A 27,625-nucleotide genomic window follows, 5' to 3' on the forward strand; every position below is an offset into this window, starting at 1 on the left:
AGGAAAGCAGAATAATATGATCATGTAAGACATCTGTGGCAGGGCTGAACCCTAGCTCTGGTCATCTCAAATTCCACACAGAAAGCTGCCCTTCCCTGAAAGGCATCCTGTCTGCAAGGCTGGATTACGCGGCAGGTACTGACATTCATCTTCCTCCTCCTGAAGCTTATGTCACCAGCATTCCTGTCAGAGAGCTGACAGGAGTCAGCACACTCGCATGTGTGTAACCATTGTGGTGTTTGAAGGGACATCGTGGTGTTTCACACCAGTTGGATGACATACGGCCGCTAATTTGTAAAGCTGCATGTGTGTCTGCCTCAGCTCCAGCAGCTGCTGTTGAGGGTGGAAGCTGTACAAGTGTGAGAGACTTACCTTTAAGTGCATGCAGACAACAGCCTGTCTGCTTGCTAAGTCTGATGAAAAATTGTGAAGGGGCAGGATAGATAATGTGCAGTGAATGCTCACATCCTCCTTTGTCTGTTTGGTTTTTAAGGGTATAAATAGATAATGGCATCAGTTGGAAAGCTCAGTTGTGAAGTGTGGTAGGAGTGCAGCGAGTTCTCTTTCCTAGATCACTTTTATGTGTCAGTGATAGGAAATGTTCCTGTATGGCATTACTGACAGTCTTGAGTGGCTGGCAAGAGTTTTAAATCCAAGACTGAATTCTTGGCTTTCTTTTGAGTTTCTAGTTGCATATATTTGCATTGGCAAAATAAGTTGGCTGACTTAAACGCATGTTAAGCACAGACTTAAAGTATCTTGAAATAGTGGAGCTTGAATACCTTCTTTGCTTTCTCAAGGGCAGATTCTGCCACTGAACATATGTTGTCGATCACATTTTAAAGTGGTTTTCCCTGGCTCCAGTATTGCTGTCCTTTACGTTGAGCAGCCTTTTTCTCCCCACCTCTGAAATGGTAGTAGGATGTGGTTACTGAAATTATTGAATTCTGTACCTGGAGCATTCACTGTGCCTCTCTGAGGCAGGAATATGTTACAAATCAAGGTGATGTGTGACCATGTACGAACAGAACTGAGATAACATGCTAGAGATAAGTGATCCTCGGCAAGGCGTAATGTTGCGGAATTGTTTGCTGTCTGCCTGGCCTTGTGCCATCTGCAAAAATGGGATAGCACTTACCCACCTCAGTTTTTTTAGTTTCCTAAATGCTGGTAATGCTCAGTTCCCCAAAGTGAGTGTCATCAATAATTCATTATCACTTAATTGCTGGAGCTGATTTCCGATTGATTTGCTAAGTCAGACGCTAGGAAGTGGTAGTTGCCGCTGTCAGTTCCACTTCTCTGCTTTTCCCAATGTTTTATGAGGTTGTTGTGCACATGCCTTTTGCCTTCTCCTCCATGAATGCTTTGCCCTTGAGCCCAAATAAAATTGGAGTAGCTTACAAAAAGAATGGAACAAACAGCATCAGATGAGATGGTGGATTTCTTTCTGCATCAGCAAAGCAGCAGGTCCAGGAAGGGCTGAAACTCAGACAGGCTGAACTTGGAGGACTCAGCCCTGCATGTGTGACACACTGTCACTGTTTGTTACTTTTGGTTCTTTTCTTTGTTCAAGTAGGCTACTTCTGGACTGCTGTCTTTTCCTCTTGCTGATGCTCGAAGTGGTTACAGTTCTGCTTCTTTTGTCTACTGCTGTTGTCTCTAAGCTTGTGTGAGAAGGCTGTTTCAGTTGTCCCTTTAATATCCCTACTTTGAATCATATATGAGTTGTTGCTGATAGTTTTTCATTATAATCAGAATATGTAGGTTGGGGGTGGATAACAGTTGTATATGTTTTGCTTTTTTATGTGAGGAGTCATAGAAAAGGATTTGGAATTCTGCAGGTTCTCCTTCCAGTGTTTCCTGATAGCAAGAAGTTAGTGCCTCCAGTCTTCTAGGGTAGAGCAATGGCAGATTTCTTTTCTGGATGCTAGAGAGGGAACTTCAGAATAGATGTCCTGAAAAATATGTGGTGCTTATTTTTATTAGCATAGGGTAGACTTTGTTCTTTGTGAGATATGAACTAAAATGCAAATGAGGAAGCAGTGTCACACTCTCTGATATGTAGAAATGAGAGATGGGGAAGAAGTATTCATTTATCTGAATAGCTTATCCCCTGGGACACTGCAAGGGTCTTTCATCTACTTTCCTGGATGAAGGTCCAAAAATAAATAGCTACAACTGTACTTTATTCATATGTTTTCTGATCACTTTCTTAAAATTTGGGACATTGCCTTACCTTGCAGAATCTGAACTGTTTAACACTTGTGCAGGGTTTGGCAGTGCTGAATGTTTTCAAACACTGTGTTGCATCCTAAACACTGGTGCACAGTCTGTTGGAGCATGTCTTTCATCTGAGTCTGGTTTGCCAAGGAGGCATTAAAGGGAAATATATAGTTTATTTTTTGAGGCAGGTTTTTGGGATTTTTGTATAAACATACACAACTTCCAAATTGATTCAGTGCTATCTTAAACACACATGAAGAATGATTTTATTACTATTTTTATACATTCTTGAGAATTTGCATCAGAATTCTTCAAAAGAGCCTCAATGGGTTTGTTTCAGTGCATTAACATTTTGCCTTCAACTGCTGTGGGAATAAAAATGAATTGACATCTCAGTTCTCAGAAATGACAGAATATCCTGATTTGGAAGGAACCCACAATGATCATCAAGTCGAAATATTGGCCCTGCACAGGACACCCCCAAGAATCACACTCTATGCCTGAGAGCATTGTCCAAATGCTTCTTGATCTCTGTCAGGCTTGGAACTGTGGCCACTTCCCCAAGGAGCCTCTTCCAGTGCCCAAGCACCCTTTGTTGGTTTTTTTATTCTGTTCTGATGTCTTTAAACTTCATTAAAGGTACTGGGCTGAAAAGAATATCAGTGTCAATCAGCTGCTTTGTGGGATTCCTTAAAGACCTACTGCAGTCTTGCTTCAGTTTCCATTTACCAAGCTTCCTTTAAAAAGTGTTGGTTTTAAAATGAAATTTCAAATGATGGTATTTATTTAAAATGAACAAGTTAATCTTTTCAGCCTGCTGCACTTTGTTTGGTCTGTTGTCACTCTTGCCTCTCTTCAGGGAAAGAGGACACAAATGATGGTGCTACTTTGAGTAAATAGTTTTCCATGGAGGAATTGTCAAACTGAGAGTTTTGACTTGAATGTGTTGCAGCTAGCATGTTTTGCACAGCAATGGACCTGCCTTATGCTCCTAAATCTGTTCTTCCATGTATTGAAAGGACTATTTATTGTCAACCTTTCTAGGCAGCAAATTGAGACAGGGAAAAGAATATTTTTAAAGTCTGTACAATGGCTTAAAACCTCACTTTCCACAAACAAAAGTAATCCTCGAATCAGTGTTTTTCTCAAGTGAGATTTTAACATCTTCAGTGGAGAAGCTCTGATATAAAGGTGCAGCAGAAGGAAGAATTAAGACTTGGGGAAGGAGTAATTAGTTTCCAGTTTCCAGTGGCACAATTAATTTTGTGCTTTTGGTTTGGGAATACATGGGAGAAGGAAACTTTTTCTGCCATATATTTAAAGTTTCCTGTGGTTTTGATATTGCCATAGGGATTTTTTCAGTGCTAAGTGTTTGATCACAAAGCATCTCTGTCAGTGTGTGCTTCTTGTTGCCAAGATGCTTCTGAAACACAGAAGCTATATGGTCATACTGGAAAAGTTGTGTCACCACCCTTCTCTGGCAGTCGCTGTGATTGACGGTCTGTTGTGTCTGAGTGTGATAAGAATGTCAGCCAGGTAGAGGGTAATCTGCAATACACTGAAAAATTCATAATGGCCACTCTTATGATGGCAGTGATGAAGCTGCAAAGTTACCTTGTGGTAGCAGTCTCTGAGAATATCTTCCTGCTTTTTGGATGAAGCTTCCAGACTGCTGAAGGATACTCTGTACCATTTCTGATCATGTGAATGAACTTGGTGATCAGATAAGGCGAAAGGAAGCAAGAACTTCTATCCTTGTGTTAGGGGTGTTGTATCATTGACATTTTCACGTGACCCTCTTTTGAGTTCACACATGGAATGAATGGATGCTGTTTGATGGAGGTAACTCTTCAGTTAACTTTGTGTGTACAGTCATCAGCTGTAATGCAGTCAATGCTTAGTGTATTACTTCTAAATTTATTTTGTAGAAAATCTGGAGAAAACACAGCCATAGTTCAAAGAGCTAATAGATGATATTAAGTGCTTCTGTTTGAGCCGTATCATCTGCTTTGTGTGTGAAACACAACAGTATGATCTGGGAAACAGCTTGAGCAAAGTTTCTTGGTCCTGGGTGAATCTTAGCACTCTGTTATATTTTTGTGTTAGTTTTCCCTTCATACGTTCAGATTGTTCACAGAATATGGGTCAATGTATGTGGTCAAAAGGAATGTTATTTTTGTGTTAACCCCCTGAATCAGAAATATCCATACACAAAACTTGTAGTGAAGCACCAAGTGCATAAATATTTCCTTTCTATGTTATAGAAATAGACTATATTGTGACTGAATATGTGAAAATTAATTGCCTAGGAGATGGGGAGACTGTGAAAGACTATAGTAATCACATTCAGCCTTTCTTGAGTGATTAAAAATGAAGTTAAATTAATTCTATTTATTAGTTGAGCTTCATCCTTTTTTTTTTTTCCAAAGGGACTAAACCTTGATATAAAGTGAAGCTCTGTTGCTTAAGTAGAACGCAAACGCAACTGAAGTGCTTTCAGCATAACAGAGAACTACACAGTTAATTTTTCCTGCAGCCACTCTAGTTACATGGCTGTTAACAGTTAAATTATGAATGAGGTATTCTGAAGGAAGCCTCTCCCTACTCTCAGCATCCTCTTTTGTTTGGGTTGGTCACCAGGGTCACAGGAGTCTCATTCCACATGAAGCAGTATGAGATGCAGACAGGCTTTCTTCCAGACTTGAAGAGAATGCAACTGAGTCATCGGTGTCATTCACAAAACTCAGTTCTTCTGGGTCTTGAACGCAAGGAGTTTAGGTTCTGGTGCAGTGAATGATGAGCATTCTCATACAGACTGATGAACAAAGGCATGTCTGGAATGATTTGGGCTGCGAGGTGCTTGCTTGGGGGGTCTCTGAAAACAGAGCAGCCTGGTGTCTTGTATAATATATGAGGTCACAGGTTAGCCAGTGACATCACCATTCTCATCATGTTGCTTATCCTGTGTCCTAGACAGTATGGCTTATTGTCTTTTTGTGTTGTGTAATGTCTCCTGCTAACAGGATGGCACAGCTGACCTGTTAAATTGAGCATTAGTGATAATAACAATGAAAGCATCCTTTTTTTGGAAGCATCTTGAAAGAAAGTGACTTTTTTGTGTGTAATAAAAAGAATATTAAAAGTGGTCCTAAGTTCATGGTCTTTATGATATAAGCACAGGATTTGTCTTCTTGGCCAAATATTTTTTGCTTTTATGAGAGTGATTTTTTTGCTTAGGTGCTGATCTCCACATACTTCAGTAACTTGCCAGTATTGGGAAATAAAACTGAAGGGAAAATTTAAGGGAGATAATTGTGTTAAATGAAAGCCCCCTCCTACTTGTCTTGTAGGAAATAAGTCTTCACTCCCTTTAGTAATTTTTTTTCCATTTGCTTTACATCTTGTCTGATGCAAAGTATGTCAAACCTTTCTGAAGTGTTTAACTAATTTTCCAGTTATAGCAGGGTCTATCACCTCAGAGCTTTGTACCTCACCTGTGAAGCCTGTTTTTCTGATGCTAATAGAGTGGCTTCAGAGAACAGGCAAAGCTTCAGTATATGGATGGTTGGAGTTTACTGGGCTTTCCAGCAGTGAAGGTGGCAGCTGTGACTGCAACCCTTCTACAGAAGATCTGAGGAGAATCTGTCACCTTGACTTTTAAGAAAATTACTGCAGTAACTGGGAGTCAAAATTTAAAAAATGAGTCTGTGAAGAATCTCAGGTGCATTTTTAAGAACTTTATTGCTCCCAAGTGCAAGTGTCTTCAGTTCAGGTTTCCCCAGGAGAAAAGTGAGTTTTCAATGTTCGGCAAGATTCCTGTTCTTTTAAATACAGGCCTGTGTTTAAAGAGAGAATATGTGTGACAGAGGCTCTGGTACTGAAGGACTGAAAATCTCAGTTAGTCTGGAGTAAGTCTGCTTAGATATTTGGTTAGAAAATTCAACCCCAAATGAGCAGAAGCAAGTAAGGACTGCGAGTGGGTTGAGACCTTGTTCTGCCAAGGAAGAATCAGAGTTGTCATAACAGCGGTGATGCATTGCCATGCTGACTTGGAAATGCAAAGGCTGAAGGCTGCTTTGCTTTGGTTGCTTCTGTTGCACGCTTCTGTTAAGTAGGAGAAACCTCAGCTAGTGTCTGTATGCATTACCGTGGTGGTCTCTTTTGATGGCAGTGGCTGTCAGTCTGGCACTGTAACAAAGTGTCCTTAAAAATACCTGTTATGTACAGTTTTCATTGTCTTTTGAACTTCTTGTAGTGAGTGAGAAAGATGGGAAGGTGCAAATGTGTGTGTGAGTAGTACTGGGAGAGCCACAATTAGAGCTAGCCAGTCGCTGATTTCTTGGGGCTGTGAAAGAAAATTGAACATTGTTGTTACAGACAAAATATGTTCAGGTTGTCCTTGTATTCCAAAGACATCTCCTGCTGCTTGTTTTTTCTTACCAAGATTTGATAGCTGCTTGGCAGAAGTCTTGGCATTGCTTGGCACTAGCAATTCTCTGCTCATCAACTTGAAAAAATGACTGCTGAAACTCAGAAATGCGCAGTTTTGAGCTGCACTCTTTGCATCATTATCAAGTCAATACAGTTTGATTTTTCTTACTTCTTTCTTTCCAGAGATTTGGGGAAAATCCAGAAAAGCTTTCTGGTAAAGTCTGGTATCTTTCTTTTAATTCTCATTAATCAAATACAGTCTCCAGCAGTAAAAACATGATGTGAGACCCACTATGCTAAATTTACACCCTGCAATTTTCAAACATTAGTTGCCACTAAATTGGCAGAGGGACTGGAACCAAATATACCTTCTTTGCAATTATATCTGCTGGGTTGGTATTTATGGAAATAGCCAACCAGGCCAACAAGACTCAAAATTAAAATTAACCCTTATGGCAGCATGCTGAAACTGCTGTTCATTACTGCGTTGAACAAGGTGCTGAAGAACCTCTGTTCTGGCCAGCCTCAGGTGCCACTGCAGCGATAATGCTTACTTTCCAAGAAGCTTGAAGAAAAGATTGGCAAATTTATGAGCTTAGTGTACTCTGAGTTCCAGTTTGGATTTTTTGTGGAAACAAATGTATCCTGCCTTGGAACCAAGTCATGTGCACTTCGCAAATCAAAAATTTATTACCGACTATGTTGAATCCATGTCTTTTGTCTATGCATTTTGAGTTCTCTAGCTTACTGAGATATTAGGATTTTTGTTTTGTTGAAAATTGTCATGAGGTTCCTGAGATCTTGTGTGTTTCTTCTGATCCCAGTGTGTGCAGCTCTGTAGGTGATTCCCCAGCTCATGGGTTTGCCTTGCAGGTCTCGCAGCGTTTGCCAGTTTGGCGCACTCTGCCTGGACATGTCTGTACTCCAGCTTCTACAGAATGTACACTTTGTAGCATACAGAAATATGATGGGTGCCAGAAGGAATGTGGACCTTTCAGTTTGTTTAGCCAGGAAAATGATGTGTGGAGTTACAGCATTGGGTTTTAGAGATCTCCTGAGTTTTGATTTGGCTCAGTGGAGAATACCTGATAGAAAAAAAATGTTGAATGAAGCCTTAAAAGGCAAGAATGGTTTTGTAGTTAACCGGAAATGTATTCATTTCTGTTAGCTGAGTTTGTGCCCGGGATTGACTCATCTGAATGAAACACATCCAGGTTTGGAAGCTGCAGGAGGGCTCAAGTGAGACACCCAAAATATTTGGATTAGGGGCTGAAATATGTAATCTTTCTTAACTAGAACCTACTGGGAAGCTTTTTTCTGAGACTTTTTATGTCATAGGCACTTTGAGTAGGGTAGATAGGATATTTTTTTCTTTTGGGACCAGGATAGGTATCTAAAAAGCAGATGCCACTTATTTTGTCTTTTGAGAAATTTTTCAGAGGATTTTAGGAAAGAAAGGAAACAGAACTGTCAGGAAGCAAAAAGCAGGAAAAGGAAGAAAGTTGGTATACCACTCACACTGAATCTTGGTCTTTTTGTTTTGTGGCCCTTTCCAGATTCACTTGTCTACAGTTGCATCCACTGCTCCCAGGGAAAGTTCATTTTTCTCGTGCTCTTGTGAAAAGCTTTTCTGCTTTTTGCTAAATCTTTCTCTGTCTACCTTCATTCCAGTTTTCACTCTTTGCTGTGCTGTTAAATGCAGCAACTGTTGATAGAGCCAAGCTCCAAGATTACCTATGTTGCAGTGAACCCCCTGGTTTTACTGCTAGCTCAAAGGCATTTTGGGGTACGTGGTGTGTGGAACGGTGTCTTGCTGTGGCAGCATTTGCTGGAAAGAATCGGTCACCAGTGCCTTGCAGGAAGATTGCTCAGACCCACTGTGCTCCTCATGTAAAAGTCCTGTTGTGTGGAGGCACTCTGTACATTGCTCTGCAGGGAAACAACCTCATTGCTCTTGGCTATGGCTTCTGGTACAGTAAGTGAAAGACATAAGGTGAAAGTAAACTCCAGTGAAAAGAGTGAGACCCTCACTTTAATACAATCTTTGTCATATATCTGCCTAACAGCACATTTCCTATTGACAAAATGCAAATGACCTTTATTTTTCTGGTTTTGATTTGCTTACAGAAAGCATCAGCAGTCTAGTCCATGCAGCAAACACTGAGTAACTTTATCTTCTGGATAAATTTTTATTATTGCTATATAAAGCATGTCAAAGAGCTCAGTTTGAATGGGAGAAAATCACTTACTTTAAGTAAGTGGTTATAAAAGCTGTTATTTCTCACTTGAAATTATTATTTTCTATGTCTCTAGTAGTGATGATGGGAAATTTCCAACTTCAAATAAGTAACCATTACTTGTATACATCTATCACTCCTGAGCCCCATCTTCTGCCCCCACTTAGCTCTCTTTGAGGCTTACCTAGTGGAGGACATGTGACCAGAGGTAAAGGGCAAATACACAGTCTTCTATAAAAAAGAAACTCTATAGTAATTGCAAAATCTCTTTAAGTGAACCTGGAGTATGACATTTGAAGAGGCTTGTTTCCTGTGGTTAAATTAGAGCAGTATGTTAGCAGGGGTCTCCAAAATACTGTGAGAGTGGTGAGAGCTCCTGGACTATCTGAAAGGTGTTGCTGTGGCTGCCTCATGGCTTATCATGGTTTCATATATATAGGGTAGATGAAAATCTGATGATTATAACCCAGCCTGGTGATGGTCTGAAATCAAGGCTCTGTTTTGGCTTATATTAAAATTGTTCTTTTCTAACAGGGTCCAGTTCTGCATTCTACAGCTGGTGAGCAATGAGTTTCCTTTCTCCTTAAAGATTCAGGGATGTTCTAAGTTCACTTTGCATCATTTTTTGTCACCCAGTACACATGGTCTTCATGCTTGCCCTCTTTTCAGTCTCACTCTTACCTCTTTGTTGGATTTGCATGTATATGAAGAGGTTATCATCTATTTCCAGGTGGTGCTTCTGTTTAGGAATACTGTCCCATCTTCATTGTCTGTGTGCTATCACTACCACCTAGAACAGTCTGTCCCTTTTCTTATGCTATTGCCTTTCCTTGACTCTGATTGTCTTCTGGTAGTTCTTCTAATTTTAACTGTTGATTCAATGTATTTAGAAAAATGTTCTTGTCCCTCTTCCAGATTTTTTAGGAGCCTCCGGAGAGAGGTTTCTGGTCTCCCTGTTTTCTTTTCTTAGGGCAAGACTTCAAAGCAGGAGCTGAGTTGCCTTCGTAGGGTAGGGAAGTCTGCTCTGTCTCTTGTCTAGATGAAAATCATGGTTATCTGTCATCAATCTCCTCACACTTGGAAATTAGCTCAGTGTTGTTGGGTGAAGGGTTAGGAGTTTTTTCTTTATTGTTAAGGACAGTGTTGATGTTTTGTTTTGTTACTCTGTCCTGCATCCTGGCCTTCCTTGGGCTTGGTTCCTCTGTGGAGCCTCACACGCATCTGTCTCTTCCAGGCTCTTTTTGAGGTGTGACCTTTTCATGCAGTGTCAGAGCCCAAGTTCTACCCTCATTACCAGCAGCACGGCTTATCTTCCCCTCCTGATGTACTGTCACATCCTAAATGCAAACTCTGCAGACAGGAAGGTCCCTCTGCCAATCTCTATCATCAGAAAGATCATCATTACCACAACTTCATCTTGGTTTGCCTTTTCCACCATTATTCCACAGTGAGTTTGTTTTCAGAGCTCTGCAGTTTTTGTCTCTGGCACACCTTTGAAATTGTCAGTGACCGGTGCTGAGGAATACATGGAGCAGGCACTGGGTGTGCAGCTGCAGTGAGAGCTGCAGGCTGTGCCCTGCGTAGGAGAAATGTTGGGAGTCCCAGACAAGGAAGGGGCTGTGACCTGGTGCTGACCCTTTGCACAGCAAAAGGCACAGGGACCTGTGGCATCGGCCAGGGTACTGGACCCTGGGACACAGCAGGAGCGGAGGACTCAGTAGGAGGACCCCAGGCTATTGACAGCACAGACTGAGGGTATGAAAGCACGGGAATTCCTTTGTTCAGGCTCTCCAGAAGCACCAGCTCGAGCTGGTTTTGTTTTATACACCATGATTAAATTACTTAAAGGAACCAGAGATTTGAGAGTGTGCTATGGGAAATGAGGGTTAATGTCTGGAAGGAAACTTAGTCTTACAGTGTGAGTGTGGAGTGTACAGGGAGTCAAGAGCGCTCATTGGGTCACTGAGCCACCCACTGTGTAGGAGTTTTAGTCCCAGGAGTGACAGTGTCTGGTAGTAGGAGAGTGACTGCCAGAGTGACTCCTGGGTAGTCAGACTGGAAAGTTCCTGTGATACCAGTAAATGTCAGCGTTTGGAAACCAGCCTTCACCATTTACCATGTTTGCTGGGACACACAGTGGCATGTTTGGTTCTGACAGGCAGCTTTCCTTGCTGGAGAAGACTGATATACAGCTACCAAGAAGAAATTAGTGCTCTTGAAAACTTTGTTGTTTACGGAAACAATTGTGGCGTAGTTGTTAAAGACAAGCAACTTTTTAAGACTAAGTGGTGTCTGTTGCAGTTGAAAATGGCAGAGGTATTTGCTTTAGGTTACCTGACTTAGCCTGAGAAAAGGCTACAGTTCTTGTTGTGTTCTTAATTTGGAGGGGGCATGCATGTTCCTTTCTCTGTCTTTTGTGATGGCGTAAGCTCATGAAACTTTGTGATGAGTTGATTCAGGCAGCACGGAGAACGACAGGCTCTAGGTTAACTTATTTTTAAAGCTTGCTGCTCACCTGTGGTGGAGTAAGAGGAAGACAGGAATTTATGACCAGGGTTAAAGAAAGATGGGGCTATCTGCTCTGATTTAACTTAGCTTGAACTGTTGAGGACATGCACCTTTAGCTAACCAGCTATGTACAGAAAGCAGCATAGAAAAGTTTGACATGGTGTTTCTGCCCTTGGGCAGTGATACCATTCCATACTGTCATCACTGCATGGACTACAGACATGGGGGATGTATTTTTGGTGTGTACTCAAGCAGCTGCACTGCTGCTGAGACAAGCAAGTGGGGAAGCTTTAGTGAAATGCCCAGTCCCCCAAATATAGAATCCAGCCATGAAGGGTGCAGGATTAAAGTAAGCCTGTTCACTTCTGCTCACTTCCTGCACATGTTGTTGCAAGGAAAAAGCAAATGGTTGTTTAATAGGGAATGGTTTAGAAGATTATATTTAATTAAGGTGCTTCCATGACAAAGTGCTGAAATGCAGCCACCTACTACAGGGAATGTGTCAGTTGCTTCAACTAATGCTGTGAGATATTTAAAAGAAGATACTCTGTTCTAAGCATATTGTGTTATTTATGGTGGGGACCATGATGGATTAATTGATCTCCAGTTCAGCAAAGTCACGTTTTGCAGTGCGGAATTAATGGGTAAATGATGGGCATTGGGTAGTAGTCAGTGTTCCTTGCTGCAGTAGTTTTTCTGTCTAAATTCAAAGAAGCTATCCATTTTAGTGCCCATGCTGAGAGGGATGGTTTTCCCACTGTCTTTGACTTGCCTCAGTAAGATACAGCGTTTGATTTGAAGTTACCATAAGAGTTTCTGGTCTTTTGGCTAAGACTGCATTGTAAATCTTGAAAATGCCAGATACCAAATATACCTCATCTCATGCAAAACTGAAGGAGGGGAAGTTGAACCTGATCAATGACTGGTTCCTTGACCTGCTGCTTCAGTGAAGAAACATTTTTGAGCACTTGTATTGCAGTGGGACTGTCAATCTGCCTTTACAAATAAATCTCATAACTTCTAATATAGCATGAGCACTGTAATAATCAGGCAGTTTAAATGAGGATAGGGGAGGATAGGGATTAAAACTATTCAAGGGGATTTAAGTTGTCACGTAATTAGTGGCAGGTGTCCTTTACTTGTAGCAGATGGCTCAGGTGTTGTCAGAGGTTTCACTGCAGAGCAAGAGAGCACTTGTCTTATTCTTTGCTTCCCAAAGCCAGCCTGAATGTGCACTGGCATGCTTTTCTTCTGTTCTGGCAAGGACTTATGCAGCAGTGCATAGGAAAGCAGATTAAACTGAAGACTGGCATTTTTGCTGATTTACACGATACACTTGTGAACATTGAGCTGCAAACATGTTTTTGGGTAATACCAAAGGTATTTACTTGAGTGATGGAAAGTAAACGTCACCCTTATTGATGTATTGTCCTTACCTTTTTGGTGCTGTTTATGAGCAATCTTTTTATACCCTGCGTGCTTGAATTCAGTATGGGTGCCTTCCTCTTCAAAACTGCTGCCTTATTTTCATTTTAACAAGGGGTGAAGTGTAATAAAGAGGTTGAACATGTTTGTCCCACAGTCTATCTGGATGACTGCGTGAGTCCTGACTTTCTCCCATAAGCACAAATTATCTCTGCCTTCTGTTCCAGTGCAGTGAGCACTGATCTGTGTGCCTTAATGCCGCTGGTGTTATCTTGTTGACCACATACTTCTATTGCTAGTGAAGTTTGTGCATGCACATGTTCAACTGAAGTTTATAGGCAAAGCACTTTCTTCATGCTCAGCTTCTGAATTCCTCCTCTGAGTGCATCACCTGCATTGGAAGATCTCTGTAAAGTAGACATGGAGTGAATCACATGCTTCATGTGAACATAGAGAAGTATGAAAATAAACATCTGTCCTGTGCAGCTAAATTCATAGAAGCAACTGGACCTGAATGCAAGCGTTTGGAAGTAGTTTAGTGTTCTCTAAGGAATCAAATCTTGTAAATCAAATAGCCTACCAGTCACTTGACAGTGCTTATTTGCAGTCTTTTAAGATGACAGAGGAAGATCAAATAATGTTTGTTCAAGTCTGCTAATATTGCTGGCTTTTCTGTATTTGTGATGTGTTTTGCTGGTGATCAAATATTGGCAATTATTGAAGGTAGGTCTTTTGGATGCCATCTTGCTGCAAATTCCAGTTACTGACTTGCTGTAGTCTCTGTCCATTTGTTTTCATGTTGTAGATTTCAGCAGAGTTAAAACAGATTTCTGATGTGCTTAAATCAAAACTGATGTGGATTTATACCTGGGAAGGGTTTAAGCAGAAATTAAAAATGAGTATGGAGCATGGTATTACAGGAACGTATCCTCAGTAACCCTCAGCCTCACAGCTACGTACCAGCCTGATCAAAATAATTCCCTTCAAGTATTTAAAGCTTTAAGCAGCAAGCCATTGAAACTATCCTGTGAAGATCCCATGATTCCCACAAAAGACATGCCAAAGCCTTGGTGGTTAAGAGTTCATGCTTCATCCTTGGTGATGGATCCCTTTTGCCATGAGGCTGACATTACTGGCATTGTTCATGAGGGCAATGAACACAAGTGTCCTGTATTTCTTCCTCAAAACCTCCTTGGCCAAGCTGATTGCCTGCTTTTACTGATTATACTTTTTGATACAGAGCTGTGTGATCACTAATGATCTGTTCTGCAGTGTGCACAATTCTCTGGAGTGCTTTCAGGTAAAGGTGGTTTTGTGAAGGATATCCTTGACTTGCTTTCTTAATACAGTGTGAAGTGCTTGCTCAGTATGACTTTTCTTTTCATTTATTTTCCCCTGATTCTTTTTTGGGGAATATTAAATATTTAGATACCAACATTTTTGCAAGTGGCTGCTAAAACAGATTGATTTTCCTTACTCAGTCCCCTTCAGAGTGAAACACAAGTCCGTTTTTTTATATTCAGCCCAGATGGTATGCTGCTTAAAGTGAGCAATGTGTTGCAGTGAAAATGGACTACTTTCCCCTTCTTTCCTTCCTCCTTTACTTAACTGAACACATCGGTGTAGCTCCTATTTGGGTTGAATTCAAAATTAATCAAAGAGGCTGCAGGGTAAATATGTCAACTTTGGAATGCCAGCTCTGCCAGATTGAAGGAGTTTCTGCCCCTGCCAACAGGCAGTGTCGCAAGTTGGCTACACAAAACCTGGCATCTTTATGGACCTTGTTAGAAAAATGGACACGATGATGTGGTTTGGTCCTTTCCATGTCTATTCTGAGGTGTCTGTGACACCGCTCCTCCTTGTGCGTGTGCAGTCCTGCATTGGGCCGTGTGCTGAGTGGGCAGGAGCATTGCATTCCTGAGGGCTGAGGACCATGCTGAGGATTTCTTTGAGGGTTTTTTTTTTTTAAATCCATTAGGGGAGACTTGCAAAGTGTGAGGGAAGCAGAAGGAGTAATACTATTTAAAACAGTTCCACATGTGCCATTGTTTTGACAGTTTTTTATCCACCAGTGGATTTTTTGGGCATGGAGTAACGCACAAAAGTTTCTAGACGCGTTGGCTGTGACTCTCAAATTGCTCTCTGTAACATGCAACTCTCCTAAGAGCTGATGAAGGTTGTGTTTTAAGAGAAGTATTGGTTTCTTTGAAACTGGGTTGAGTCAGAGTTCCCATGTTCCCATTTCACAGCAAAGCTTGAGTAGGGCTGTCTGCAAGTATCTTGATCTGCTGCTACTATCTTTTGTTTGTTCTGTGAAAGGGTTAATAATACATTCTTGCTTTAAAAGAATATTGAGGATAAGTTTATTATATGACAGAGGAAATCCTGTAAACCACTTACTGGGTAACAAAATGTGATACCTGTTCCTGGAATGTTGCTTCAGTCTAATAGGGTAGAAGCGTGGCATTTATTTAAAGGAGTTGTTAAAAGGAACAGGGACTTGATAATGCTTTTTTAGGGAAGTTGTTTGTTGTTCGTGCTTTTTGCTTTTTGAAACTCTAAAAATTTCTAGAATTAGTTAGCTTGGTGTAAATTTTTTCATTAAAGGAATGTGGAGATCATGACTGAAGCTTTTCGGCAGGATAACAGCAGTGGAATTGATAGGAGCTGATGTTTGGTTCTTCTGCACAGAAGGTGTTACAATGCTTGAGATACATCCAGTTATGTTTTCTCTTGGTAACACCAGGATGCTTCATGGAGCAAAGGCAGTTCTGTAGCTGGAGCAGGAGGCTGTGAGACCTGCTGCTGGTTCTTAGCTAGCAACTTGCCCAAGTCAAGAAGAAATCTCACTTAAGTGTTCACAGAAGGACTTCTTATTTTAAATAGATGCTGCTTCCATGTGCAAGGGGGGCAGGTTGGATGAGAGATATACAAGGTTAGATAAGAAGGTAGTGCAGAACAATGGAGAGAGATGCTGTGAGGCTGGTGCCTTTTTGATGTTGCTGCCTAAATGTACTGCCTTAGTTTCTTAGGTTCTGAGAGAGCAAAAGCCTTGGTAATTTCTAGTTCTCATATCAAGTTTGAATAAGCTGTTTTATAAGAGATTTATTCTTAGCCAGGACATTTGTTTTGTAGTATCTGAGAACTTGTAAATTCTAAAGAAAGTTAAGAAAATTACCAAGAAAGTGTTCCAGTAGTACCATACTGACCTGAAACTGCTTTTAAGGGAGACTGTGGAGAAGGGAGTTAGATTCTACTGTTGAAGCTCTTACATGCCTTATAACTAGCTTGAGTGCATTGACTGAACTTCTGCATTGCAAGGAATACCCAGGTATCTCTTTCTTATCTTGATCTGACAATGGCATCCTGTAATTTTGTATTACTGTGGGAGATTTTCTCCAGTTGCAGCCAGAGGTGGTGTTCATGCACTGCGAGTGGCTTGCTAATAAAAGGTTCTGCAAGTGCTGAGAGCTTCACCCTACAGCTCTTTGAGTGTGGCAATTTCCATTTGGTCATTACTTAGCAGGTACATGTCAGTGGTACAAAGACTGAGCTGAATGTGTTTGGTTACAGTTGTAAGGGGAAAAAATGCCTTAAACAACACCAAAGTCCTTGCTGGTTGAACACAGGAGTGCAGAACTCAGTTAACAGTGATGCTCTAAGGCTGCACTAGCCTGGGGTGCTGATTGACATCACGGTGTCTCTTCAGTGTTTCATGGCAGGAGTAGCCACGGGCAAACTGCTGCCATTGCTGATTTAAAGTCAGGGACTCAGGCATGAGGCAAAATTTGGTGTAGTGTTTCCCCAAGAGCTGCTGGGAGCAGTGAGGGCCCTGCCCGACTGGGCTGGAGGTGAGTCTGTTCCAGTGTGCTGTAGGCTGTAACAGTGTGGAGAGCAAACTTGCTGTTTCTCCATGGGAAAAGCAGTGATTCAGGGAATGTAACTGAGGTTTGAATAACACTTCTAAAAGATGTCTAATTGCCAGCTGGATGCCTGGGCATGATTTTTGGTGGCTGTCACTCTCTTTCTTTAAGGTGCTGCATACAGCATGAGAGTTACAGGTGGCTCTGGAGACCTTATTTCCACCGTTTTTTTCTGAACTACATTGTCTTTTAACAGCTCAGGACAAATTTCCGTTAAGGCATCTGCTCTGTGCTGGCAGATTCTTGAAAGATCCCCAGGAAAGTCAGCCATTTGCAAGAAATAACATTTGAAAGGAAATACATTGTTTGAGACAGCCATAGGTTTAAAGAGACTGCCTCCCTGAAGCATTCCTCTGTATCTTTTGAAATAGTGATGTGAAACTTAGCAGTTTTGCCAGTGTCATGGATGGAGCATTGTGGGGGAGGGAGGGAACAATCTACATTTGGCTGATTCAGAAGTTTCTGAAAAGCCTCATGCACTAATCATGCTATAAAACTTCCTGTTTTGGTAGATGTGTTCTCCAAAGGTGCCTGTACAAAACAGATTCCTCCCTGGGGCTTCAGGAATGAGCTAGGAAAAAGGTCTTACAGTTGTGACCTGCTGTGCTCTGTGCAGCACTGGACAATGATGCACTCGCCATCTTGTGTTCATAATAGTTTTCCTTGCCCTTGCTGTTCAGGCCTTCCTGGGAGAGGAAGGAGTTGGGCTCCAAGAACAACAGGAAGCAAGATGGGGTAGAGATGGGCAGGGGAGGGAACCAACTACAGCTCTGCCATTCCTCCAGACTTCCAAAAATAATGTGGTTATCCTCAAAATAGATAAATGATAGGTAAGTGGTTAAGCTTAGTGTCAGCTTAGCTTGTTCTGACCCATGAAGGTATGGAGGTTGGCAGAGGGTACATGTTTTTGTGACATCCTTACCTGTGAAGGTTTGTATTTGTAGGGTTTTACCTACTCAAGTGTATGTTGCCTGGGACTAGTCTAGAATATGACAGGAAGACAAGGGGAAGGATATTATTTTTTCTCACTTTCTGCTTTGTTTTGCAACTTCCCCCCATCTCTGTGACAGGTCATGCCATTTTGGTGCTTATTAAAGCCACTGAGTGTCATTATCATTCCTTCACTGAAGTTCCTTCATGTTTCTATGATATCTGCATTCCAGAAGACAGTGCACAAAGTGAGAAAAATGGTAGATTAAAATGGCTGACTAGCGCTGTGTCTAACCTTGACAGCAAGTCTCTAGGTTTCTTTCTCTCACTGTTCTCTTGATCTCCAGTATCCTGCTACTGTGCCCCCTCCACCTGGCAGACTCAGTGTGCCAGCTGCCTTACTAGCCTGTGGACAAATTGTGCCAGGGGACTGTATTGACACCAAGAAGCTCAATTCTAACTTTGGCCAGAAGCACTATATTTAAAACTTAATTGAAAATCTAGTATGAATTAGTCAGTGTGTTACCTTGTGCATAGCCCTTGGCTAATAACAGCAACCACACAATATTCTGCAAGCTAAGTACTAATCTGACGAAAGTATGGGAGGATAGAGCTGAGTTCATGTAGCCTCGTTTTTTTCATTCTGTTTAGACTGATCCTGTGAAGAAGAGAGAATTTTTTTTAAACAAACATTGCTTTGACCAGCATAGAGGCTGCATGTGTGATCCTAGAAAGAAAATAGCAAGAGGAAATCGGCAAAATAGTGTATGAGAATGGAGAGCAGACAATATGAGAATTTAAGAAAAGGAAGGTGTTACCAAGTACCAGGCGCAGGATACTGATAGGATAATGACAAAATAACCAGGATAAGGGTCCATTTGTTTCATCTTCATTCAACCACTGATAAACAGCTTGCTTGGTGACAGCTTTTGCTGCCTTTGTCAAATCCTCAATGAACTTACCTCTCTCTCATTTGCCACAGACAACCAACTGTTGCCTGGGAATAACTTCACGAATGAATGCAACATTCCCGGAAACTTCATGTGCAGCAATGGACGCTGTATCCCAGGGGCCTGGCAGTGTGATGGGCTACCAGATTGCTTTGATGACAGTGATGAGAAGGAATGCCGTAAGTGACCATTGCTCTGACCTTATCATGCTTTTTATCACAGGGCTTGGCTAACTGGTGTTACTGCTGTGTTCTGTGTTAGAGAAGGAACAAAGCCGCTGCCACTTTCCTCATTTGGATCTTGTTGGAAAAAACATGCTGGCTTTAATGTTTCAGGTCTTTAATGTTCTTCAGTATCCAGTTTTAATACAGCACTTGGGGAGGTACCTGAACTGATGGATAAATTGACATGGACTTGACTTACAATTCTTCCATGATGCTCTGTGATTTTTAGGTATCTTGTATGTACTGCTTCAGCACGCTGGTGTAGTGCTGTAAGTAGACCTTCACTACCATCAACCTTAGTTCCTTCCATTTCTAAACTGTCGACTGTATCCTGTGATTTTTGTTATCTCCAATCAAAATGCAATTCTTAACTCTATGAACTTTAACAATAACTTTCTAAAAAGTAGGCTGAATTAATTTGCTAATTGGTGTTTTTAAGTATTGATCCTTCCTAAAGAACTTCTAGTTCTAGAGAGCTAAAAAAGTCTGATCTGGTTCTTGTCTGTGATTTCATCTTTTTCTTACTATTAAGCAAGATTTAGTTGATGTTACTCAGCCACAACATGAAAATTTCTAGCCTGCATATGCTAACCAGACAACAGAATTATGCTGTAGCATAATGCTGTGATTTGAAATCCACTTGAGAGTGAAAAAAGCAAATTTCATGTGATTCTAGAGCAACTAAGAAATTTCTGAGACATTACTGGTTTTCATGTGGCAAATGTGGTTTCCCTATGTGTGTACTTTACAGAGGTTTTCATTACACTTAAACTGAATTTGTAAGAAGCTTACCTTTCCCAGGACATTTCCAAGACAGCATTAGCTTTGCTGATAGAGCAGAAGGAAAAAAGAATAGCTTCTTTCAAATTACCTAACTAGAAATACTTGAGTTGTTAAATGCTCTTGCTTTTTTAAATTTGATTCCTCTTCTTTAACCCCAGTAATCCATCCCTTTTAAATAATGGGACTTTAATACCTGTGCTGTGTAAATCTCCCTATATAGTTTCGCTTTAGGCCAGTGAGTTTTGCTCGCTTTCTAAAGAATTAAAACTATCTGTATGAAGTACCTAATGCTTTGCAGTCTTTGTAAGGCATCAGGCTTGTGTTGCAACATTGAAGACAGGTTAATTTAATTTTTTTTCCACACTTAAATGTTGACATTAAAGGATAGGCCTGTTGCAAGAATTGATCAGTGTCATGCATATCTGTTTAAACCCTAGCAGAGAATTATATCAATGGGAGTTTGGTGAGAATAAAAATATCTAAAGTTCAACCTGTACCTTTCAGTGAGATATTCCTGATGACAACAGCTGTGTGACTCAAGTTCCTCATTACTTGGCTCCTGAATAGACTGCTGGCATGACTTTTGGTGTGCTGCTTCTACTTTTTAAAACAAGCTGAATGACAGTACTTCTTTGTATTTATAGGATATACACCAGGAGTTTCTGTGTCTCTAAAAATGTTGTCGTTGTCTGCCTTGCACAAATTTTTTCATTTGATACAATTAGATCATGTTTATGAAGATTTTCTTAATGGAGGCTGGACTGGGTATTTACTCAGGAATCAGCAAAAATAAAATATGCTTTGTGACTCTCTGTTCAAAAATTTCCTTACCAAAATCAGTTGGGTCTGGTGAATTGCAGGCAGTAATAAACATAGTAACTGACAATAAAATATAAATAGCTGTAAAATGGCAGTTCATAAAAGCTGTTCTTGTCACCACAGACTCAAATAAACCTCAGTGATGTAGGCTATGCTGCAGCTCTGAATTTTAAGTTGCTGCAGAACTGTCCTTCCTGGGTTTTTTTCAAATACTTTTATCCGGCTTGATTGGCTGACAGTTTCCTGGATGAGCAATCTTTTGATCCTGCACAAATTGATGGAGATAATTAGACTGTTCTTTCCTCTTGCCATACATCTATCTGCTATTGGATCACCCTCACAAATGTAAAACTAGCATACAAAAGAGGCTTGCAGGGAGAGCAATCGATGTGAATCCTATGCTGTTAACAGGTCAGATAAGCCAAAACAGAAGGCAGATAGTGCTCATTTGAGTCTCCACATTTGTAGTGTTTCCAACCAGTCTTTTACATCATAAAGTAAACAGAAGTTGTATGGGCTTATACAGGCCAAATCTGGTGTTAGATTTGTTCCTAGCTCAGAGATAGGGCATTGATAGGCTGCTGCCTTACAGGTATATATGTATTTTTTTTTCATCATTTTAGTCTACAGTTTGTTACTTTCCTTCCATCAGAATAGGACTCTACTTCCTAAAACTTACCTTGCAGCGAAATTAGAGTTTTTTGTTTTCTGCTGTGATTTTGCTTTGCAGTAGCTGAGCTGTTGATGGTGAGCACAAAGCCATAGGAGTTGCATTAGCAGCATGAGATGGCTGAGTTCCCAGTGTGTTACTACTCACAGCTGTACTTTAAGCTGCTTTGTCTGTGATTCTTCATCAAGTAACTATTTCACACTGAAAAATGTTAACCTTGCTTAAAAATGTGTCTGTGTGTGAGTAGGAGCTTGGTTACAGGGTTCATTTGTTGTGAAGATGAATATGCTGTGTTGTGGCATGACCATGAGGAAGTAGTCATGCACACGTGTGGTTATGTGGAAAGTCTTTCTCTTCTGATTTGTCTTTGTTGGAATGTGGATATCCAACAATATTTTATCAATTCCATTGCTCTAGCATGTCATCCTGTCTGTCCCCCTTTAAACAGGAAAACTTTGAAATCTGGGTCTGGTTCTGGATTTTTGTGGCCAGCAAGTGATGATCTGTTTGAGGAGGAAATAAGATTCAAAGCAGAATTACCTGCACATTGTCCATTCATGTCTTATCTCTTCCCTCTCTTCCTTTTGTCCCTTTTCTGTCTCTTCTGCAGAACCATCTCAGTTAACTATGTCACTTTACTTATGGCCTTTCTTTCATCTCCCACACTTGCCAGAACCCACACACCATATACCATCTGTCATCTTCTGTGCTTCCTCTGTGCCCTTACCTGTCACCTTAACACATCCCATGCCAGCTGTCTTTGTGCTTTTTAGTGAACAGAACATTTCTCATGCTCTTGCCTTTTCTAATGGTGATGTGATGGCTGAAAAATGTTACCTGTTTTTGTCTGGGGAGGAGGGTTGAGGAAAAGCATGGAAGGGAGGGAATAAGCTGAGACAGTGACTTCTCATTGTTGTACATAAGAATTACTTCTTGAAGAACAGCCTTGCTTTGTTTCTTCCTCCAAGCAACTAATTGAGCTTGAAAAAGATTAATTTACCATATCAATGTGAATGTTTTGTGAGTGCTTCCAGTTCTCTGTAGTTTGAGTAAACTGCTGTCATCAGTGTATCTCCCAGTGGAGAACTGTTTTGTAGTTCATCCCCATATTCTGGTTCTCATTTGACTGGATTGCTCCTCAGCCTGTTGTCCAGTATCTGTCATGCACATTTCTTTGAAGTGTTGCTATTACTACTGCTTTTCACCTGTGTAGATGATTTATAAAGGAAGCTGAGGCTCTCCTTCTCAAATGCAGAGTCTTTACCAACAGGACTTTCCTGTGAAGCTTGGCGGGATTGATTGCATAGATCCTAAATCCTCCTCTGGTTGCATACCAGGCTTTATAGATACCTGGTGTTAGTGCTTGCCCTGGTCAGGTTGGGAGCTGCATGCTGTGAGCACTCAGTTCTTTCTGTTATCAGGAATGGAAGATACAAAATTTTGCAAAATAAAGAGCCTGAATGGAAGGAGCCTAGAAATGTGTGTTTCCATGTTTTGAAACATTTTGAGGTAAATGGATTATCTCTAGTGCTGACTTTTATACCTCCCTGCTGACCTGTTCCTTTGGAGCCAAGACCTGTGTCTTGCTCTTGGAAGGATTCTCATCTTGAGATTTAAGAGCGCATTAATATTCTTTGTTAAGCTCATAATTTACTCTCTCATCTCTGTTTCCTTTTTCCTTTGCTCTTTGTACATCTTTGTATTAGATTATTACAGAGAGAACATTGTGAACACAGAATGGCTTTTGCCACTAATGAGCAGCAGCTAGTGGGGAGATGGCATGTGCTGCCTTTGTCAGCTAACGAGCAGCAGATGGTGGGGATTCAGAGCATGGCACATCATCCACGCTAAGTGCCTGGCATGACAGCAGCCAGAATTAGAGACATACCAAATACCCAGGAGTCTAGATTTTCTTTTGTTGCTCTTCTGAGAGATGCCAAATTTGTATGTTTAGCTATGAGTAAATAGTGGCACACGTTAAAGAAGAAGTGACTATCTGTGTTAATCCAAGGGCTGAAGAGTGTAGGCTGTGGGCTAGAAGAAAGCTGTGTGCAAGGATAGCCTCATGGCAGCATGTTCTCACGTTCGAAACCTTCGTCTCACTTGTTTCTGTTTCCGGTTGGCGCTGTTGCTCATTCAACACAAATGTAAAGGTAAAGCAGGTTTCTGATTCAATACTAAAAGCTGTGACTGGGTTGTAGAGATATCTGAACAATGGAGCATCACCCATGCTTGTAAGGATGTGCTGCCAACACACTCCTGGGCTGGCTAGCAAGAGCTGGTCTGTAGGAGCATCCGGAACTGTGGTAATAAAAAAGCTCATTTCATCACCAGCAATCCATCGTCATCAAACCTTGGTCTCTGATTGTCCTTCAGACAGAGCAAGTCTCCTCCATGGGGGAGAATGTCTTTATTAAATGAAGTGCTGCATGAAAATGGTCCATTATAATTAGGATTCCCCAGACAGGTATTGAAGCCACCTGCCAAGCAGCTTCCGCTAAAGGTCAGTTCTGTTTCTTTGCCTGAGACACACGTGCTTGCAGGGAACCCAGTGCAATCAGAATTGAAGGTTTTGTAATACCTGCAGTCCTGGGTTGCCCTCAGCATGGTGTGGTGAGCCAAGCTTTTCTGCAGTTTCACAGCAGCAGGCTAATTCTCAAGGTCCTGAACACCGAGACTTGTATTGGGGCAATCTGAGAAACCAGTTTAATCCAAGTGTCCAGTAGATCCGGTAAGAACATTCCCATTTGTGTCAGGAAATTGAAGCCCTTGGCACCCCTGCTGAAGCCAGGCTCTGGTGACAAACACTTTAGGAACTTCTACACCTGGTAGGCTGCATGCCATAGTGCAAGGATGAAGGTGGGAGGTGGGAGTGCATTCTGGTTACAGTTGTGGCTATGCTTCTGTTGCTGGTTTTGCAAGAATGCAGAAGCATTTTTAACTGTCTTTGTCAGGTAAGTAGAATAACATTTGAGGTAGTCCTGTGATTACTTGTTCATTGCTGATATGTTAGCATAATAATCTTTGATTTCATCTTCTCATGTGTGTCTCTTAACTATGTTCTTGCTTTTACCCTGCAGAGTTGGGACTGTATGTTTATGTATAGTAAACATGACCTATTTTGTCACATTCCATTCTGTGTCTATCTTTTCTGTGTTGAGTATGTTTGCATTTCCATTTAATCGATCTAAATGCACACAGGGTTATGTATAAATGCTTTATAGTCTCAGAAGATTTTATAGATCTGGTATTGTCGGGGTGTGGAGTGCTGGGGTGAGAGTTGTGGCACAAGTAAGCCTGCATCATTCAGAGTGTTTGAATCTGCACGCTTGCTCTAAATCTTCATTGTCTCTGAACTGATGAGGACTTTAACTGGATTAGTAGTGTCTTGTAGTTTGAAAGTGCAGCACACATTTTTAAGTTTCCCCGAAGTTTGCTGTACCTTATTTTCCTTGTTTTTTCCATCTCCAGTATGAAGCTTGCTTACCAGACAAGAGTTTACTGCTCCCTCTGGTGTTCACTTGCAACAGGTATTGGAGCTCCCTACGCTGAGGAGCAGCGAGGCCGCGGGTTCCTAATGATCAGCTACACACGGCCCTGGGGGAGACAGAGAGTCTTTTCACAGGAATGCCAGATGAAACCCACGCTCTGCAATTAGTAGCCCGGGTTTCCTAGATCATGTGAAGAATATTTGACTGTGCTCTAAACCCTTTCATTTGGGAAACTGAAACTCTTGGAGAACAAAAGCAGATTAGCTAGGTTTTTTTCAGGTGAATTTTAACTGATTTAATTGCATTCAGTTTCTACAAAAGAGGTATTTTTTTAACAACTGCATCTGAGGGCTGGAAGGTATTTGAAAAAGTCCCACTGGAGCCAAAGTCAAGTCTGAGGAAGTTTGTCTGTCATTGGAGAAGCTCTTGAGTGCAAGAACTCCTACACTTGCTGGCACAGGCTGCAGTAGGAAGAAGATGGTTTGAGTGGGGGCTGCAGCCATGTCATATGCTTGGAAGGGGGTGGGGGCTGCAGCTTCAAAGCCATGTAATATGCTTGGAAGTCTCAAATGAGGACTGTCAGATTGCCTTGTCCTGCCCTCTTTGATGTAGGGTATATTTCAGGAGGTCGCCTTTAGTTTGTTGCTGTTCGCTGCTTTAAATAAAAAAAAAAAAAAAACAAAGGTAAATCATGGAGTTTGCTCTCAGTCAAGAGCACACTTTGAGTCTGCTCTACAGGAAGTTCACAACTTGATAGACACATTATGTGTGCACATTGCATGCTTTTCCCTTTGTAAATCCCGAAATTACAATAGAGGCAAAGGCAAAATTTAGTACTAAATGGTCATTACTAAAAACTCAAATCATTCTGGTGACAGTCTGAATTTAGATGTGTGTCCTCACCTTGTTAAGGTTTGCTCTGAGTGCAGTCAAAATCATGACTTCCACACTGCTAAGAATAAGTAATCAGCTTTAATAGCTAGTTTTAAAGACAGGGAAAAATCTTGTAAAGACAATGAGTGCTACAATCTTTATAAGGTATTAAATAAGTGCTTATTATGACAGTACAGTTATTACAGCTGAAGACATTTTGCTTGGATTTAACCACTTAGCAGGGTCAGTCTAATGAATGGCTTTCATGTACAGGAACAAAGGGCACAAAGTAACTCTGGCTCCTATCCTTTTAAATACTAGGCTTTCAGTTCGACAAGCAGAGCTCAGTGCACTGAAGAATAAGATGTGGTGTTTTGCTAAAAAGAAATGTCTGCCTCATTCAGAAGGGAGTGTCTAAACTAGTTGAGATCTAGAAATACAGTAGTGGGCCAGGACTTGGGCAGAACTAATCCTACCCATCAGTAAGGACTACTGACTTTTAATTAATATTCGGTAGCCCCAGAAATTATTCTTAAAGCATCACTTAAAGCCAGGTGTAGACTAAGAGTAATTCTACAGAAGATGAGGGGCAGGGTGATATTTTGAAGAGATACTTTCAGATTCCTGGGATTAAGATCCAGCATTTCATACCCGCAACAAGTTTTTGGACTGCCCATCATGTATAAAGTTGAAGGCATCTCAGCTGCTGCAGTCTGTAGCTGCTAGCCAGGTGGATTTTTTAGCTTTTAGAAGTTACCATTGCTGGTAAGTTGTATTCTGTCTTGCTAGTGATCATGTTATAGGCAGTGTGAGCTAAACAGCTGTGAAGTGGTCTTGTATCAAAGCTCACTACATTTTGGAGAAGAGAAGGATTCTTAAGTATTGTTTCTTATTTGCAAGTAAGTGATTTAGTGACCTGGCACTTAAAAAAACTAAGTAAACCCAAAATATCTTAAAAGGGGAAAAAGGGGAATTCCAGCATTGAAATCACTTTTTCACATCTGAGGATTTTGTAACAAACTTATGATTGTAACACAATTCAAAAGTATTACAGCTGAACTTGTAGTCTTCAGTTCATCGAACCTCTGTCTGCTACTTTGGGAAGTGTGGAGTGGCTGTGATAAGGTTCAAAGTACTTACCAGAGGGTTAGGTGGCTGTGAACTTTGGACATTGTCTAAGTGTAGTTGTGAAGGTGATGACAAGACTCTGCTGCAAATGGATGTGTACCAAGACAAACGAATGGTTGGTACAAACTAGGCGTAACACTAACCTAAGAATAACCCTAACCCTAGGCGAGGGAGTAAAAGGTGCACGGGGGTGAGACTGGTGCCAAGCAGAAAGGTGGGGAGGGAGCCATGTTGTGGCAGTTCTGTGGTACCCTTGGCATGCCTTTTGCAGCTGCAGTGTGCCTGGAGCTCTGGGCTTTATGGTTTTCAAAACCAATCTGTAGATGTCTCATTCTTATTTAGAACCCAGTAATAATTTGTGTAAAAATCTAATGAAAATAATACCTCTTTTTCTAGATAACTAGAATATATAGCAGAAAGCTAGGAATTTCTCAGTGAAGGTAGTTGTATGTTTTGTAGCAGGTGCACTTATACACATGGAAGACTTCTGGACTTCTAGTTGTGTATCAAAATCAATGAGTGTTTTTAAATCTCTTTCTGTGTTTCTTGCTGCTTCCTGTCATCTCCTGGTTGACCTTGAATATTCTTTGCAGGTAGGTAAAAAACATCAGAGTTCTTAAGCAAAGCTGGATGGATATAAAACAATGCATGAAATGAGCATCAGCATTAATTGGGAAGATGCTGTAAGGCAGCTGCTGATCTTTTTGCCACTTACTCAGATGGCTCTCAAACTTGGAATATCAAACTGGAATTAGCTCTTGTTTTTACTCATGATTAAGCAACCAAATACTTAGTAGTTATAATAAGATTTGTAATTAAGTGACCATGGTGAATGTTTCATTTGAAGCTGAATTACACATGAGTAGGGACAAGTGCAGTAGCTGCTTATGTTTGATAGCTTTTTATGCAGGGAGATCAAAAGGGTTTGTGGTGCTAATTGTTTAATCCTCTTGATGGAGATCAGTGTATAGCCCAGTTGGAGAGCTTGGAATTGGACAGGTTTAACTATT

At 41.0% G+C, this 27,625-nt stretch overlaps 1 protein-coding gene across 8 annotated transcripts in view; it reads left to right on the top strand.

Annotated features, from left to right (window-relative positions):
- The window catches only part of LDLRAD3 (low density lipoprotein receptor class A domain containing 3), a 104,621-nt gene that overhangs the window by 13,857 nt on the left and 63,139 nt on the right, over positions 1 to 27,625 (top strand). For all 8 annotated transcript variants that reach the window (XR_005257149.1, XM_038138758.1, XM_038138759.1 and 5 more), the window contains exon 2: positions 18,660 to 18,806. Coding sequence is in view for 7 of the 8 variants with exons in the window: in XM_038138758.1 (XP_037994686.1) it covers positions 18,660 to 18,806 (147 nt within the window). In the remaining variant the exon portion in view is untranslated. The remainder of the gene's footprint in view (positions 1 to 18,659; positions 18,807 to 27,625) is intronic.

This window comes from Motacilla alba, chromosome 5, assembly GCF_015832195.1.
Source record: "Motacilla alba alba isolate MOTALB_02 chromosome 5, Motacilla_alba_V1.0_pri, whole genome shotgun sequence".
Taxonomy (NCBI): Eukaryota; Metazoa; Chordata; class Aves; order Passeriformes; family Motacillidae; genus Motacilla; species Motacilla alba.